Source organism: Lineus longissimus, chromosome 1 (assembly GCF_910592395.1).
Source record: "Lineus longissimus chromosome 1, tnLinLong1.2, whole genome shotgun sequence".
Taxonomy (NCBI): Eukaryota; Metazoa; Nemertea; class Pilidiophora; order Heteronemertea; family Lineidae; genus Lineus; species Lineus longissimus.
Window position 1 is genome coordinate 17,014,968 of NC_088308.1, and position 18,289 is coordinate 17,033,256.

Sequence of the window (18,289 nt, forward strand, 5' to 3'; positions counted from 1 at the left end):
ACTAAGGGTTATCTTGATAACCGGGTTATGGTGTCCACTATAGCTTGGAAAATGTTTCTAAGAAATTGTTTGGTCGTGATCTCGTAAAAAGGGACTGAGTAAAAACTGTACAATTTCATAAACCCTCTCAGTTAAGTGTATGTCAGGTGTAAGGGGGGGGGGGGGTAGTTATCCAAAACGGACGAGTATATGTAATTAGAAAATACTGATTGGACGAAGAAGCGAAACAATGCATGTGATTTGAATCGATTAAAAACTAAATGTCAATCGATCCGATCCTTTCCGTTCATGACAACATGTTTTTGCACTTCGAGTCGACAAATATTAAGGTCACGAGTGCTCATCATGACTTACTTGAAAAACCGTCTTTCATGCGTTTCGTTTCTAAACATCGATCACGGACTAAAAATATCTGTTTCGCACTCATTAATTCTGGCCTTCTGTTGCGTGGGGGCGTCATAATTTGAATTCGATGTTGGAAGTTTACCAATTATAGCTATTGAAAGATAGGCGGCTTACCCATGAATTCTTGTCTGTCGTGAGACTGTAGAAAAAAGTCGGCATGTATGAATTCCAACAAACTATCACTTTTTCAGTGCCAGCAGCACATTTATGACATCTATTTACAAAGAAACATGCATATTCGCATCGTCCTCATTCCGGCTCTTAGTGGTCTTCTCAAGGTCGACAATACACGAGATACTAAAAAACAACACGACGAATGTATGTCTACATGTACACTCTTGAAATTTATTAGTAAAAACAACGTATGTATTTCTATATAATAGACAATAAGAGAGACTTTTCAATAGGGGGAACCGAGAAAAACTTGTCAATTTATCTTTCAGCGTTTTATACTTTTGTACTTGTCATATATTTTGTAATTATGAGAATCGAAAAACAACCATGACAAAATACGTATGCATTCTTCTTTTTTCCGCAGTTACCTTTGCCGCTTTCATAACTGCCAGGAAAGGTAAGGCCATTGAAATCGATAAACATATGATTCAGAAGTATGGTACGAAAGTCTGAACTCTCGAGAACATAAAAAATAAAACGTAATATCAGAATTGGAAGGTCCAATATTGACGACTAATGATTACCACCAATCGCAGGGTTTCTCCACAGTTTCGTGTGGCTTCTTCATGAGTGTCTAATAAGACACAATGGAAATCAAAGCCACCGTGGAATGTTTAAAAAGGTGTTGAATATGTCTATCACCATCAAAAAACTGGTTTTTCATTAAAAACAGGCTTAGCCTGACTTGATTGAGAAAGGGGTCAACCTTACCAATCAATGTACTGTGGTTTATGTCATGCCTTGCAAAGTGTGCTGCAAAAAACTTGTGCCTCAGAAAAAAAACAAGATAACTACAAAAGAAGCTAAGATAGAATCCTTTTTATTGAATCGAACGCTCTACAGGGGTAATCATATAAAACTAACAAAATATAAAGTGATCTCGAATGAAAAGACCGTCACATCAGATTGTCTCACTAATAATGAATTACGGGTATGACGATTTTGAAAATGACAACTTTTGCCTAAGATCACCTCCACCGGTAAATTATATTCCAAAGTGAGGCATCTAAACGCAATGTTTCATATCTTTGAATCATGTTCCCATTTCCACAATGGTGGCTTGGCCAGCATGAAGTACTTGAATAACGACGTTATATGTAGCTAAATATAAAGTGGTCCGCGCAACTATATAGTTCATCCTGACCCTCAAGTCTTGGATCCACTCCGCCGACCCGGACTCCGAGGTAACGGACCGATTAACTCTGATGTTTCAGAATGCTATAGGTAATTGCTCAAACCTTGGAGGATAAAGTCATTTTCTGTTGGTAAATATATTTATAATAGACCAGCTTGAATAATAGGGTCGAGAATAATATGGAGATTAGACACCCATTTGGTGTAGAATGAATTTATACGGCAACCTTTTCAACCTGGAATATATTCCCACTTCAATGAATATAACAGTAGGCCTATCGTGATAAATTTTTAGCGACAACCAATCAGTTGCCGAAATCATATTGTCTTAAATACCCCTAACGTATGTCATTTCTTTATTTCACTTTGAATCATCAATTTGCCAATTGAATGCTAAGAAAATGAACAAAGGAGTCATTAATTGGTATTGGTAATTCGGACATCTCCGACGCTGCAAGTCTCAAAGCGAATGTTGTGATGTGAGCAAAACATACATGTACATGTATGTTTACATGCATATCGTGCATTCATCTCTGTTGTTCTTAATGGTCCAGATGAAGTCCATTCCTGGCCTAAAGCTGATCATGATGTGTTGTTGCCGATCGATTATCCTAGACGTTTAGTTGTTCATCAGCCTCCCGTAGGCTATTAAAGTTAACAGAATCTGAATACATGAAGCTTTGTCCTTCTTTGTCATCGCTGGTCTTCCTGCCGAACTTCGTCAGCCTTCCAGTGTATGCGAGCACGATGATCACGATAAGGGCCACCAGGATGACAAAACACACAAGACCAATTGCTACTGCCTTTCCAACACCAAAGTCGTAGACACTACACACAAAGTTGTTCATGGAAGAAGGCTTTGCATATGGTACTGCCATGTCATCAAGGTCCGTCTGGTTCAGTTTTGTGTCATTACATAGGATCACAAGATGCCTGTCCGTGTCGTTAGAAAACCAGTTTTGAATAATGATTGGTTCAAGCTCACCTTCAGGGCACCAATATCCTGAGTACCTATCACCTATGCTGACAGAGAGATGGTCACCATAACGGTCAATCTTGATGTGCTCACGTCTTATTGGAAGAAGGGTGAGAGTGTCTTCGGCAGAGTCGTTAGCAGCATTCTGTATTGTTTTTACTCCCGTTGTTCCACCAATAATATACACATCTCGTCCCTCGGCACCAATTAGTAGATCTGTACCGTTACCGGGATATATGACATCATTCCCAGCTCGTCCGAGTATGATATTGTCATCATCATTACCAATAAGAACGTCATCATATGGAGTTCCATAGACATTTTCAACACTAATGTAGATGTCTCCCTCAGCATCTGCGCCAGCACCTTGTCCATAGTGAAGGTCCACGTAAATCCCAGTTCTATTGACAGGATTCCCGGAAAAGAGCACCGTGTCACATCCTGGACCACCGTCAATTCTGTCAGCCCCGTATCCACCGTAGAGCAAGTCATCGCCTAGCCAGCCTAACATCCAATCGACGTCCTTGCCTCCTACCAGCGTATCGTTGCCGAGTCCCCCATCAAGGAAGTTCTCGCCGTCACCTCCCCTCAAAAGATCATTACCTGCGTCACCCTTTAAACTGTCAACCTTCGTTCCCCCAACAAGTGTGTTATCTTTACCTTGGCCTTGAATGTAATTCGCTGCTGTAGAACTTCCTATCACTGAATTGACTTCTGTCCAATTCCAACTTGATCTCAGGTCAATCTTCTCGTGATTCAACGACGTAGCTCTGTTGATCAAGAGAGGAATGGCTTGGAAAGACTCGCTGTCATTTTTTTGACTCAATGTGAAGCCAACGCCGTCGCCTGATTGTATGAATAGATGCTGATATTCTTGTCCTTTCTGGAAGTGGCTTAGTGTCAAAGCTGTATGATTAACAGAAGAAAGCAACAAATCGTCACTGCCTCCATCTACGAGCCTCATATCTGAATAGTGGGCTTCGAATGAGAGAACATCAGTTTTTTTATCAGCGGCGAAATTGTCAATGACATTGTCTGTACCATACCCTACTTTAATGATATAGGTATCACTGTTGTTACCGCCCATAAGTTTAGATCCCCCTATCTTCGGGTCCAGATAGTTGATCTCATCATTACCAGTCAAGATATCAGAATGGTTACCTCCAATCAGCCGTTGGATGGATCTCCATGGTATGATATTGGAATTGATCTGTACATCAGTCTTGGACTTTGACTTGTCAATAACTGTCGGGGTCAGAACTAACGAATCATTTTGCGACTTTGGTAGAACGCTCACCACATCATCTATGGTTCGGATTACTAGATGCTGGTGGAACTCGCCTTTGAACCAATCTTTCAAATTAGCAGCCTTGGTTGATCCCTTGCTTTTGACTATCAGGTCATATCCCTCCCTCGCTAGACTCACGTCGGAAAAATTGAATCCAAACAACAATGTGTCAAGTTTGCGGTCAAAGGCCAGATTGATGATTGTGTCGTACCCGTGTCCTGGTCTCATGACGTAGGTATCGGCACCTTCATCCCCTCGGATAAGGTCATCACCTGGCCCTCCAGAGATATAATTATCTCGTTTATTACCAATGATCTTGTCCGTATAATTTGATCCGATAACTGAAACGACGGTAGAGAACTTCGGAATGCTTGCTGTATCGACAGTCTGACCACTGGATTTACTTTCTTTATCAATCAAGTATGCGGTCAATGGAACATCCTCAAGGCTCGTGTTTGTTGATGCTTTATAAGCGACTCCATCGGTCGAGACGAATGTCATGTGCTGGCAGTCAGGACCCCTGTACCAATTGAGAACCCGAATGAAGTGTCCAGATTTTTTATCAGTAAGTTCAAGATTCAGTTTATCAATCCGTCCAATCGTGGAGAGAAACTCAAAACCTACCATAAGTGTGTCTGTCTGTGTGTCACCAGCGCAGTTATTGATAACATCGTTACCAGTGTCGTAGGCATCAACTATGTACATATCTTTCCCCTTGCCACCAGTTAGATGATCCGTTCCATTGCCCCCATCTAATCTGTTGTCTTGGTCATTCCCAACAATAGTATCAGAGTAGTTCGAGCCGTGGACGGTTACAACATTTTTCCAAGGAGGCTGACTGGTATCGACAGTTCGTGCCGACTTGTCTTTCGAACAGTCAATGGCGATGGCTACCAAGCGTGGAATGCCAAAGGCCGCAGCACGTACCTCAAAGAAGACACCTTTATCAGCAAGGAAGTTAAGATGGCGATAACGATCCCCACTAAACCAGTTGGTCACCTGCACATGATGAGAGTACCCTGAATTGCTGATGTAAAGATCATTGGCTACCCTCTGACATGACAATGTTTGAAAATCAGTGGAATTCATAACTAGCATGTCGTTCTTCATGTCAATGGCATAGTTATCGATGTGGGTATACCCGCCATCTTTCGTTAATATGTATGCATCGGAACCCTCACCCCCATGAACATTTGACTTCTGAGGACCAAGGTAGAAGACGTCGTTGCCGTCCATTCCGTACAAGTCGTAGAAGTAATCGCCAAGGGTATAGTCAAGCTTGCTATTATCTGGCAACTTCTGAACTGTGAAGAACTGGTTGTCCTTGGAGTTCCCATAATATGTACCGTGTAAGCTATTTCTATCTCCATCTGTGCCACTAATAATTCGTTTCTTGTCAACAGGGATAAAAAAAAATATTTTGACCGTTTCCGTCTTGAAGCTAATGTCGTGCGACTCGCCAATGCCCGCGACTATACCTGTAGAGTCTCCAACATTAATGGTGTTTGTTACAGTGCGCTGATTACCATTTTCATCAACGTTTTCGTCCATCTTTAGTGTAGCCGTTCCGTCTTCATGAAGCCAAAATGTTATATCACCACCATTCCATGAAGAGCTGCCGTCGGCGAAGTCTACCACTGATCCACCTTTAACTTTTTCAACTTTAAAGTAATTATGGTAATCAGCAAGACCACGCAAAAACGCTCTGTTTTTATTGTATTCCTTGTCCAAGTTCCTCGAATGTTCGATTGCACCAAATATTTGTCCAAATAACGTGAATTGCTCCCATACATCCTTTAATGCCAGTGCAAACCCCTTCATAAATGCATCGAATTTCTGCAAGGAACTCGCGTCCTTGGGTAACTTCTTCAGGGCACTGTCAATCTCATTGTAGAAGTCGCCAATAAACATACGAACAACAGTCAGGGCAACTACAAGTGGTTCTGCTTCTGGGCCGAGCATTGACAGTCCCGCAATCGCAGTATCCAAACCGGCGTCCATGTATCCAAGAGCATTGTGCTGCTTGATATCATCAACAACACTCATGATACCAAACGCAAGTCCTAAAACGGGGACATGTTCCATGAGGTCAACCACTTTACCAGCCGTTTTACCCAGACCTTCTTCAACTTGGCTTCCTAACTTATCTCCAATGGCAGTCTTTAGATCCACCACTTTATCTTTGAAAAGGGAAACAAATGCTTTGCCTGCCGCTTTTGAAATTTTTTTGTTCAACCCAGTCAAATCACCTATGCCATATGAACTCTGGAGCAGGTCCGAAAAACCCTCACCGCTCTTGCCATCTTCAAAAGCCTGCAAGGCTCCTCCTAGACCAGACACGATCCCATAGACACCTAAAACGGTATTGGCTTGATGCACCCCTCCCTTGACAGGATCTGCAAATTCAGTTACATGATCATGTAGATCGTCTACTGTGTCGTGCGTTTGCAACTCACTGTGGTCGATTTCGCCAGATAGTTCTTCTTTTTCTGCAGGGTTCTCCTCATTAACCATTGAGAATTTCATCTCGTCCTCCTCAACTTTTACTGAGTTTTCATCCAGCTTGAAGTTCGCTGGCAGTGATTTACTTCTGACGATTTCTGCGACTTTACCAGTAAGGTATGCATGGTCAGCTGCTACCGCACTCATTGAACGCAGGGATAGTGATCTAATATCCAGTGATGTCCGTCTAGATTCCATTACTTCCGCTGTGTCTACAATTTCACTCATGTCACCAAGTGGTCCTCTCTTTTCTTCTTTCCCTTGTGACTCACTTTGTCCAGTTGTACGTCTTCCCAAGCCATCCTCCCCCTCAGCTATTGCATTAAAGTCTCGAATGGCAAAGCTATCAATTACCTTCTGTAGTTCGGTGTTTTCAACCGGTTGTCCCCGGAATCGTGGATCGGACTTGTCAATTGCTGTTACCCTACCATGTGGATAAGCCTCATCTGGCTTAAGACTAAGGAGCCAATGCCGAGTGAATGCGAGCTCTCTGGGAAGTACCTTGTCAGTATTACCTTCATTTAGGCCATTAAATCCTGTTCTACCACGGTCGGGCCACGTTCCTCCACGAGCCATTGGATGGTTCTGCAGGAACTCTTTCATCGTAAGAGTAGCACCATGCCTTAACGGGTCTAACATTTCCAATGCCATTACATTAACAATGTGCGTTCGAAAATTTCTTACGGATTCGGATATGCTGAAAGCAAATGTAAGCACAGCAGCCTTCGCAGACCCGTACCCAAGCTTCATACTGGAGGCAATAGCACTGTGGTCCCCCTTGTACCAATGATCCATGCACTCCTTCAGAGTCCCCCAATCATCTATATTGTCCTGAAGTTGGTCGTATGATACCTTATCAATATTACTAGGTGGTTTCATTGGACGACCCTTTTCACTATTGAAAGGCCATTTCTTTTCTGCTTTGCCACGATCAGTAATAACCTTATCGATCTCGTTGTCACCCGCTTCTTGTTCTGAAGCTATGAAGCCATGAATATTTGCATAAAAGTCTCCCTTGCCGAGGCTTATGACCCAGTCACCAAACCGATAAAGATTATCCTTTCCCTTGTTTCTGATCCCATTCAAACCCAGCCAATTAATTTCACGAACCATTTCTTCGACACTGCTTATTACCCTGACCTTTCTACCTCTGACCTCCAACTTATTTCCCCACTCATAAACGTACGCATTCTTTACACTTGACCCAATATTTAACTCTATTCTGTTTCTTTTACCCTTTTTACCCACACCTTCGATTGTAACGGAATTACCATCTATAGACACAATGTTATAGCCGACCGTCTTAACATCGTCACTCTTCTTTAGTTTAAAACGTTGTGCAACCTTGTCTTTATTTTGTATCATAGCCTCTCTGATGAGGTCATCCTTACTTTTCAAGAAAGTGTTTACAGTCTGTTTATCTAACACGCGGTTCATCTCATTGTGGTCAATCGTGGCAATTCTTTCTTTGCCTTTAGGACCAACGAGCAAATAGATTTCAGACACGCCATCCACAGTCGCCACGTCGAGAGGGCCCAGTGCACAGTCCACACATGGGTAGGCCGGGATCCGTTCAGTTGCAGGAACCTTCTCCGACACGATGTTACCATCCTCGTCAAAGCTCAATACAACCTTCTTAGAGGCGTCCTTTGAGTGCCATTTCATTCCATCAGGCGTCACCTCCGCAACCATTTTACGCCCCTCAGCATTGACTTGAACAAACGTATTCCTGGCGCTCACTACCGTCTCGATCCCGTGTTTGGACTTCAGATCATTCATGAATTCTGTGAGGAACGGTTCATCACCGAGAGGCATGGAATCTGGCTTGGCTGTCTTGGCGATATTACACCCAATTAAACTTATTCGTCCTATTTCCCCATCACCAGCTCCGGGTAGTTTGGCGACCTCGTCAGCTAATTCTGCCCCTGTACGCCCGCCAATCTTTGTCTTTCCATCCATTTCGCGACCATGGCCCACGACTTGAACTCTGTCGTACTTTGTCAGCTTTGGAAACCCACCTTTTACAGATCTAAATCTGCCCAGCCTTTCATCCCAGACAACAACTGCAGACTTACTTTCATGCTTGTGGTAAAGATCGTTGGCAGCTTCGCTTACTATGGGATCATCAGGCTCCAAAACCAATATGATCTGCTTGTCGTACCTCATTCCATCGTGCTCTCGATTCTCCACTATTTCCTTGATAGGCTTGTCTCGCTCACGGACATGGTTTCTGTTGCCATGGAAAGCCTACAATTATAAAAGGCCTTCACTATGTAAACATATTAAGTCCTTTTTGAGCAACTTTAGGTTGGTCCCAGACTTCATTTTGACTGGGAGACCAATTCAAATGTGAGCTGGCCAACTTTATGCATACAGTCAACCAGAGTATATCAATGTTGTCTTTGACACTGTATCTAAATAGTTTTATAGAAATCAGTGAATTTGAAGTTGGCGTTTGCTTTAAAACTGAGCATTTATAATGGCTTTGTTCAGCTGATCGAAGAATTGTTCAAGTTCCAGTTGTGTGGAATTATCTTGGGTCAACGCGTGACCCGAGAGAGCTCTGTCCCAACGTGCGTCTTGGTCAACATCGTCACTTGACCGATGGACTTAGAGGTAAATTGGTTGCTGATGGCTAAACCATTACTATTCGTTAAAAAACTGGTAGTTTTGCACAAGGTAAAGGGCATGATCTGCGCTGGTCACATCTCAACCAGTAGGTGTCTTTCTACCATGAGATGGATCAGAGGTTAATCAACTACTGCTGAGCGCAATCAAAGGCCTGTCTTCTGTACTACAATATGAGTGATCGTTTAATCAAAATGCTCATGATTCAAAAAATGTCCTACTTAATTTGAATGTTGAGGCATTGAGAATTGACCGCGCACGTAAAATCAGTGACGATAAATGTAGATGCAGTCAAGATATGGATTGCTGAGCACATGACTTTGAAATATTCAACTTAATAAAAGTGGAACGGTTTTGGGTTAATCGAATGTAATGGGGACAGATAATTTCTGTCACATTTGGCTTAGTGACCTTCTACTGGTTCGATATGAAGTCATGAGCACGGATAAATATTTCGGTTCCTAACATTTCGTAATAAAGGCTATCAGAGAGTGGCGTAGTGATACATGTAAGATGGTCGTTAACAGTAAGCGACTGTCACCTCACAGCTCGCGGCGTCGACTCCCATGCAGTCGGAGCAGGTCTTTCTGCATCATAGGCTAATCTCAAAGGTTGACGGTGATGGTCTCTATAGACCCGTATACCTTAATCCATCACCATACAATAAGGGTGGATGATTTTTCCAGTGCGGGGGGGGGGGGGGGATTTCACAGACTGCGAATGAAGAAGAGCTGTGATAACATACCTGGACAAATAACGCAATGACGTCTAAAGGAAATTCTTCCTGTGAGGATGGCGTAACATCGGGAAGGGGATCTGATCCTTTCGAATTAATTGTGAAATCGGTGAAAGATCCCCATAGCTTTGTCCTGAAAATCAAATTTGTTTCCTTTTTATGTTCACAATTTATCGCACATGTATCAGTGGGGAATCCACGTTCGTATGGGAAAGCATTCATCTATTTTTGTTTTGTTTAAGTTACACTATAGCTCTTTCATGAGGTGGTCGCACTGTTAATCTGAAGAAACAAAACATTGCAGTGTGGAGGTCCCTTTGCGTGAACTTTTTTTGTTTTTGATTTGTAGTTATTTTTCTAATTTAAAGCCGTTTCGTTATCTCTTTGTTTAAGACCAGTTATAGTACTGCCTATGAAATTTAAAGGAAACTATAACTACCTGTCTTCAACTGATGCATTATTACCGTCCACCTTTAACGAAATGTCTCTCAGAATCTGCCAGCTCCAATCTAACTGGGACCATTCTGTGAAAGAAAAGTAGCAATCAACGAATAAATAACGCTGGATTTAACTTTTAAAGCTTTCACACGGGATGTCAATCCCTAAACTCTGGGAAATGGATGTGGTATGGAAGTCACACTAACGCCAAATCCAAGATGGCGTACTTTTGACAAAAATTCTAATAATGCCAGTTGAAAAGCCCTACCCAAACTAGATGAGTAAATGTCTTAGATCATATTCTTGGCTGCCTTTAACTCCAATATATTCAGGAAAAAAGCCTTTTGGTTCGAGTCTCAGGGGGCGGCTATATTGAAATCCAAGATTGCGGAAATAGAGTACATAGTATAATCATGTTACTAACCGTGTTCTGTGATGCATGTCCCATCGTGGCATTCTTTGCCAGCACTATCACCCACAGCAGCAGCAACCAATAAAAGGACAAGTAAGGGTAAACTAAGAATCCTCATGATGATGCCCTATCTCAACCAAAAAGAGAAAACATAATGAGTACATCGGGAAGACAATTTTTAGAACGGCAAAGTTGATCTCATCACAGTGCCACACGCGTCACGTTACCTTTTTCTAATCCTGGCCTCATACCATTCGTTTTCAGAACAAACACACATAAGCAAACATAGCAAAAGATAGGAGTTCGAATCAAGTAATGCCAGGCTTTCAAGGCATTTTCAAAAAACATATCAATAACCAACATTGCATTAACATTTAATTTGCGATTTTTACTTGATTATGAAGTGTCCTTCACTGCTACTTACCTAGTCAATGTGGAAATTAGACTTTCTTTACTGGCAAGGCACAGACTGTCAGCTGAACGATGAAGTGTCAGATCTCCAAGTCCTTCCCATAAAATCACATGTCCCCAATTTATCTATTAACGATGCATGTCACTAAGATTTCAAGGAAGGGTTATCTTGATAACCGGGTTACGGTGTCCACTATAGCCTGGAAAATATTTAAGAAATTGTTTTGTTGTGATTTCGTAGAAAGGGACTGTGTATTAAAACTGTACAATTTCATAAACCCTCTCAGTTAAGTGTATGTCAGGTGTAAGGGGGGGGGGGGGTAGTTATCCAAGAAGGACGAGTATATGTAATTAGAAAATACCGATTGGACGAAGAAGCGAAACAATGCATGTGATTTGAATCGATCAAAAACTAAATGTCAATCGATCCGATCCTTTCCGTTCATGACAACATGTTATCGTGCTTATAATATTGCACTTCGAGTCGACAAATAAGGTCACGAGTGCTCATCATGACTTACTTGAAAAACCGTCTTTCATGCTAGTTTCGTTTCTAAAATATCGATCACGGACAAAAAATATCCGTTTCGCACTCATTAATTCTGGCCTTCTGCTGCGTGGGGGCGTCATAATTTGAATTCGATGTTGGAAGTTTACTAATTATAGCTATTGAAAGATAGGCGGCTTACCCATGAATTCCTGTCTGTCGTGAGACTGTAGAGAAAAGTCGGCATGTATGAATTCCAACAAACTATCACTTTTTCAGTGCCAGAAGCACATTTATGACATCTTTTTACAAAGAAACATGCATATTCGCATCGTCCTCATTCCGGCTCTTAAGCCCGTAGCACGTTAGCCGCCAACTTCGGCGTTCACAGGCGTTTTTTGCCGCAAGAGTCCTGATAACGCCTGAAAAATCCCTAGTCTGCTACGAACGGCGTCGGCGAACGCGACTTGCCGCCACTTGCCGCAACTAAACGCCAAATATCTAACATGATTTTTGACGCGTGTCGCCGCGTTTGAACGCAAGAAGAAGAAGCCAGGTGTGCTACGGATTGCCGCCTGAATTGGCGTCGGCGGCGAGGCTATGGCCAATCAGTATGCGTCTTAATGTCACATGATTTCAAAATGCCAGCCTAAAGTGGCGGAAAAGACGCTACTGGACGCCGATTCTTGGCAGGTGTGCTCTGACCGGGATCCACTGGCCGCCAACTTCGGCGTCGAGAGGCGTCAGCTGTACGCTTCTTGTCGCCAAAGTTGGCGGCTAGTGTGCTGCGGGCTTTAGTGGCCTTCTTAAGGTCGACAATACACGAGATACTAAATAACAACACGACGAATGTATGTCTACATGTACACTCTTGAAATTTATCAGTAAAAACAACGTATTTGGTAGTTGATATTGCACCAACTGTGAAATTAGTAAAAAACTAACCATTGATTAGTTGTTCCAACTATAAAAGTAGTAAAAACTACAATTAAAATGGTTAAGAATTACTATTTTGATAGTTAAAACAACTTATTTCACAGTCGGTGCAATAGCAACTTTCAGAGTATAAGTAAAAGATAACTATTAGATAGTTATTTTTACTATTTAATTGTAAGAGTGTAGATGTATCCCGGAGATGTATTCAGCGCGAAACCACAAATTGCTCTCTTTTGCAGGTACAGATACGTGTGTAAAGACATTCACACCCAATCCAGTGGGCTTTTGGCCTATGAATTCACAGTCTGTGACTCGTGATGCATCAGAAAGTAGAAACGATGGTTTGGGACACAACCTGGTGCTTGCAGAAGGTCCTTCTGGTGATAAAGACACTGCCCTGGCCTTCTCTGGAAATATCAACTCTTATATGGATATCCCTGCATCATCTATATTGGATGTTGGCGCTGGTGGCAGCTTTTCTTATACGGGTTTCATCAAATTGGATAGGACGGGGGGCTATATTTGGGCGTGGTTGGGGCCAACACCGCAATCAGCAATCACGATCAGTAACCAAAGACTCCTTGTGATACTTCAGAGCCTGGATATAGGGGTAGGATTCACGGACCCTAAATTACCACAAGTAGAACTGAACAGGTGGTCATTTATAGGAGTGAGTTATGATTATACGAATTTATTATTGAGAATTAAGATTAATGAAGATGATCACGTTGTTCCCATGCCAAGACTGCGTGCTCGGACGGATGGATCACAGATATATGTCGGAAAGCAGCCCCATACGGTTGTGTCAGATGCCAACTCTTTCCGTGGAAGTATGAGCTGCCTGATGCTGTTTGATGTAGCCCTGGATGCCAGCGCCATGGAGAGAGTGAGGGCCTACTGTTTGGTGTATAATGCAGAGGGTAGGTCCCCGCTTTGATGTTTCACAATGTATAATGCCTTGCATCTGAACAATAGTCAAATTACAAAAAATTGTAAGCCTCTTTTTCATAGGTTATAGGAAATGACATTTTAAATTGGTTTCTTGGGAAATCAAGGCAAAATACATAAAAAAGTCATTTCCAACCACACTGCCACTTAAAAACGGCTTACTGGACTTTGCGCAACGAAACGAAACGAGCGAAATGGGGGAGCGACCATTATGTTTTACCCCGGTACGTGATGACCCACACCCACCCAGGCAGCTGAGACACATGTCTTGTTGGACATGCCTACCGATTTTTACTAAATAAAAGCATAACTTCACTTCACACTGTTCGGGGTTGAAAATGTATGTACTCACGTAAATTACCAAAATTACATGCCAAATTCGCACATGACCTGTTATTTCTCAACAAGCTCAAATGTCTGAATGTAATGTATGCGCGTAATGTATACTCTCAGCAAGCGAATAGTTGTGATCGTCGGTTTTTGATACGAATCGTTTCCTGTATGGCCGTTACAAGCCGTTGTCTGAATATGATGTGAACCTGTTTACCGTTCAATGCTGCTCCCTGTGACGCTGTACCCGCAAATGTTCAATGAAAAAAAATGCTGATAATGACTTACACGGCTTGTTCGCATCGTAAACATAGTGGTACCCGGGTTAACTGTCTTTGCGTTTGGCCTAATTTTACAACGATTACTCCCCATCTAACCACGATCTAGGATGGACAGGCTGTGTATTATGAATAGGAAAAGTCACCTAGGGATCGTTGCGTAGAATACTTTTTTGGCGAAATATTGCGCAAAGTCCAGTAAGCCCTTAAAAACAACTTGCTTATCTCACTCAGAGGCACCATGTTTCTGTCTGTTGCTAATACAGAGGGGTCTAAATCCAAACGATCAAGATTTACGTGTACATTGATACTTGTTCTCCTGTATGTCACGTATGTAATACACGCCTAAGCCATTTTTCAGTTAAATTGGCACAATCCACACGCTCATAACTTTTTCCCAGAGTTAATCAGCGAGGAAACGCTTTCACCGCCAAATAGATTCATGGAAGCCTGTCAAACCAGATGAAATTTTCGTTGTACGCTGTGTGTGATAATTTCAGGGTTTGGGGGTCTAAAGTAAGCGGGATGATTTTTGACAGCTTTTAGCCCGCGAATTAGCTTTTTGGCCACAATGGGTTAATCTGAGGCCCAAAACCACCTAAGTAGGCCAATAGGACTGAAACTTCATTACGTTCTTCATTTTAAACACACCTAATTCTCAATTTAAGAAAAAATATTTTTTAAATGGAAAATACCATACAACTGGTTTTGGTGAACCCACGCATTGATCTCAAATGGCGTGTTCGATAACTAGCGCGGGGTTTGCGCGAGTAAGCGCCAGGCCGAATCGAGCGACCCTGTGAGCGGGTTACTTAGACATAAAATGGTCGCCGCACCTAACTTTTGAGAAAAGATGGCAGACGATCCTGTAAATGCCGGCATTGCGATATATACAAATGTATTTATTGCATCAGACTGCAGTTTTTTTGGCAAAAATAGAATAGCTGTTGGAAGAAATTCATATTAGAATGTGAAAAAATTGGTCAATAAGGTTGGTGAGTAGATTTTGTAGTTTACGCACACCCGGTCGTGTGTCCGGTCATTCTTATTTGCGCTACTTTACCCTAAAGTTACTCGGGCCTGGCGCGAGAGCGTTTGGGCTCAATTCATACTGGGCATGCGCTTCAATGCGCGAGATCGCGTTTCTATGGTCAGGTAGGCGTACTCTATCCCACAACACATTGAAGTCATTTGTACCCTGCATGTTGAACAAAAGTCGCTCCCCTCGATCCCTGTCAATAGTGAGTTCAGATCAATAAATCACTATCCAAAAGATCGAAACCGGATGTACTGGGGCATAGCGTATTTTCAAAATAGTCAAAAAATGATTTCCAGCTAATAAATTGGCAAAGACCGAGTCCATGACTCGGTCCAAAAGAAGGCCCACTAGAACGCCACTGACTTGAAAAAAGTGTGATTTTTACACTTCCGGGTGGGATCTCGTGGTTATTTTTCAATTGTAATCAATGGTAGTTCAGCATCAACATTTGCAGGTACATGCAGGAAAAAGCATTGTACCGTTATCAATGCCATCTGCGATACAAATCATTTGGTCTGGACGGCAACATACGGAAAGTACAGTGTACTTTGTTGCTAGTTTGTTGTCTACGAATATTGAATTTTTAAAAGGCCAGGCATATATTACATTCTACAAATTTACATCTATGGTTAATTAGCTCATTTAAATGTAAATTTATACAGCCGTGACCTGTATGTTCAATTCATTTTCAAAAGTGTTTCGTATTTTTATCATTTGTTTATCCACCAACATCACCAGGATAATCCTCACAAGATGAATTGGTGTATATCGGGTTTTTTTCCAGATGATCATGGCAATACATGTATATACATCATCATATAAGTACAATTACACCAGAGTGTCAAAAAGATATAGAAAGTGACTTTTTTGCCCTGAATGGAGAGCCAGAATTCATTAATATTTATAGTTGTCGAAGAGCTCATTATCATTCAATGGCAAAGCGGTCAACAGTACAACTGGAGTTAAAGCGAAGGACCTTAGCAATATACCCAATGCATTTATTACGCTTATCAGTTAATCACATACTCGTGTATATTCCTCTCCATAGATTTTTGACAAGAACACGAGTTTAGTAAAAGAAAATGAATCGAGAGCGAGAAATCAGCCATTCTAGTTACATGTACATGTACTCTGCTAAGTTATGTGCAACTTGTTTCATAATTCTTAGATTTCCGTTTTCCAGACGTACAGGTCTGATATTTTGCCCAAAAATCTTAATGTATAGCGTGTATGCGTATATAACCTAGCATGAATTAATTAATGAACTTCAATCTCTTCAGTGAGGTCAAAGAAACCGTGCAGTAAGATGGGCGAACATGGGAAGGTTTCGCCTCATCATTCGATCTCTGGTGAGTGATTTCCACTCCTTTACTTATAAATAGAACAAACTGTCGCATACACATAACGCATAATTTCATATTGGTAGACAAATCTAGCTTCATCAACTAATAATAATTTTTCCGAGGAACGACTTGCCAAAATGATGTTCAGGTTTTCTTTAAGTAAGCAATGGATTTTATCATCAATGGCTTAACTTGAGTTGGCAAACTCGCACAGTGACGAAATTTAAATTGAATTTCAGACACTGGAATTGATGCAATCTTGGATGTCGGCATCCTGAGATTCAGGGTTTTGATAATCATACGTCATCCACTGCGTCACCATCTTTATATTCAGACTGAATTAGTGCCACTTTCTCTCATAAAACGTTTTATTTTATTAATAACCAACAAATTGTGATATTTATGAATAAAATCTGGACACTTAGTACTGGTGGGTTTTAAGATGGAGAACTATAAACGCAGCGTAGGGCAGTAATCATTTTCGCGGGCCTAGTGGTGATGCGTATAGCCTCATTATGATAAGAACAGTTCTTTCCCTTTCTATCTCCGCGGTACTGCTTTTCAAGATTGTGGAAACTTACTGATTCTGGAGGCGTTGTAAGGAACTAGCGAAATCAGCGCCTCTAGTGTCACGATTGTTGAGCTGGTTGAATTCGAGCAATAAAACACTTGGATGATATACGTGTTGGTGTAACAGTTCTTCTAAATGTGCGAGGATAGATTCAGAGTGTCCCGGGAACAAAGTATTCTACACGCACTTTAGATGCTATCCATTGTCATGATTGAAGCAACTTATCATGCGTAATTCTAATTTCAGTCTACCATAAGAAACATTCTGAAGGAGATGTTTCGTATTTGGTTAGCGGGGCAATACACTCCAACGGCCCGCGCTGTCTGGTGTTCAGGTACCATATACTTGGGCCCGGCGAGGCATTTAGTGTCTATCTGAAGATAGAAGGGGAGTCAAAGGTGCTAGTGTGGTCAAGGTCTGGTATGACGTCTGGATCGAAAACGGGTTCAGTTCAAGTCAACATAACAGGGCAATATAAGGTTGGTTGCAAATTACTCTGGCCATGCATGCTCGCACAGAAAGGTTTGAAGAACAAAATCGGTGGTTCCTGTCCGTCCGTGGTTGTTCTCCTTTTAATGTTTTACCGGCTAAAGGGCTTTTAGACTTGCCTTAACCTTTTAACTGACTGCCTGTCACGCCTGTTCAAGGTCTCAGACAAAACTTTTAAGCAGTCCTCCTTCACACCCACGGCTCCTACATTATGTACGCCCTTGATATCGAATCTACCAGCACATTAGTAGAAAGATGTAGCTCTCATAATGTTATGTCTAGTTCCACTTAATGTGCAATCTGCTCTTTGGCAGATTTCTTGGATTCAAGTTCACCTCGATCAGCGGTTCGAAAACTATAGACAACTCCTTGGTTGTCATTCACTCGGTACAGCCATTAACTGGAATACTGCAGTTTTACAGCAGACCCGTCTGACTCCGTTGTCGTGTTGTCGTCCGGCGAGTCTCCCTCAACCATTCCAATCATGTGAATGACAACCATGATATCATGTTACACCGATTATTTTTCAGATTATATTTGAAGGCATTCATTTTTCTACAGACAGTGACATCGCCGTTGATCACACATATCTTGGTGATGGCCCGTGCCCGGAAGGTTAGTGGAATCGAAAAAGCAATCACGTGTACTAAATACTCCTGCCCACCAAAAAAAACAACGTAAAATGATTTCGATTAGCGGCGGGTGGCTTAGTATTTCACCCACACAAACGTATCAATACTCACCTGCCAAAGACTGCAAAAATA

The 18,289-nt window shown here is 41.9% G+C and overlaps 2 protein-coding genes across 4 annotated transcripts in view; one reads left to right on the plus strand and one right to left on the minus strand.

The window, feature by feature from the left end:
* LOC135489087 (mucin-2-like) overlaps positions 1–18,289 on the plus strand; it is a 50,161-nt gene that overhangs the window by 23,653 nt on the left and 8,219 nt on the right. For both annotated transcript variants that reach the window (XM_064774249.1, XM_064774258.1), the window contains 5 exons: positions 944–976; positions 12,767–13,447; positions 16,403–16,471; positions 17,283–17,515; positions 18,056–18,140. In XM_064774249.1, the coding sequence (XP_064630319.1) occupies positions 944–976; positions 12,767–13,447; positions 16,403–16,471; positions 17,283–17,515; positions 18,056–18,140 (1,101 nt within the window). The remainder of the gene's footprint in view (positions 1–943; positions 977–12,766; positions 13,448–16,402; positions 16,472–17,282; positions 17,516–18,055; positions 18,141–18,289) is intronic.
* LOC135489074 (uncharacterized) lies at positions 729–11,197 on the minus strand. 2 transcript variants are annotated; one of them, XM_064774236.1, is made up of 5 exons: positions 11,118–11,197; positions 10,706–10,824; positions 10,283–10,367; positions 9,853–9,976; positions 729–8,726 (listed from the first exon to the last, which is right to left on the minus strand). In XM_064774236.1, exons 2-5 carry the CDS (start codon positions 10,809–10,811, stop codon positions 2,325–2,327), a joined length of 6,717 nt encoding a protein of 2,238 aa, XP_064630306.1. In that variant the 5' UTR covers positions 10,812–10,824; positions 11,118–11,197; the 3' UTR covers positions 729–2,324. The 2 variants fall into 2 exon arrangements, with proteins under 2 accessions (XP_064630306.1, XP_064630299.1); XM_064774229.1 differs by having other exon boundaries at positions 10,706–10,820; positions 11,118–11,195.

Excerpts from the sequence above, each read along its gene's own strand:
- LOC135489074 (XM_064774236.1), bottom strand. The coding sequence starts at position 10,811 with ATGAGGATTCTTAGTTTACCCTTACTTGTCCTTTTATTGGTTGCTGCT. Across the intron at positions 10,368-10,705 it reads GACATGCATCACAGAACACG|AATGGTCCCAGTTAGATTGG; the intron begins GTTAGTAACATG and ends TTTCTTTCACAG. Across the intron at positions 8,727-9,852 it reads TCATTGCGTTATTTGTCCAG|GCTTTCCATGGCAACAGAAA; the intron begins GTATGTTATCAC and ends TTATAATTGTAG.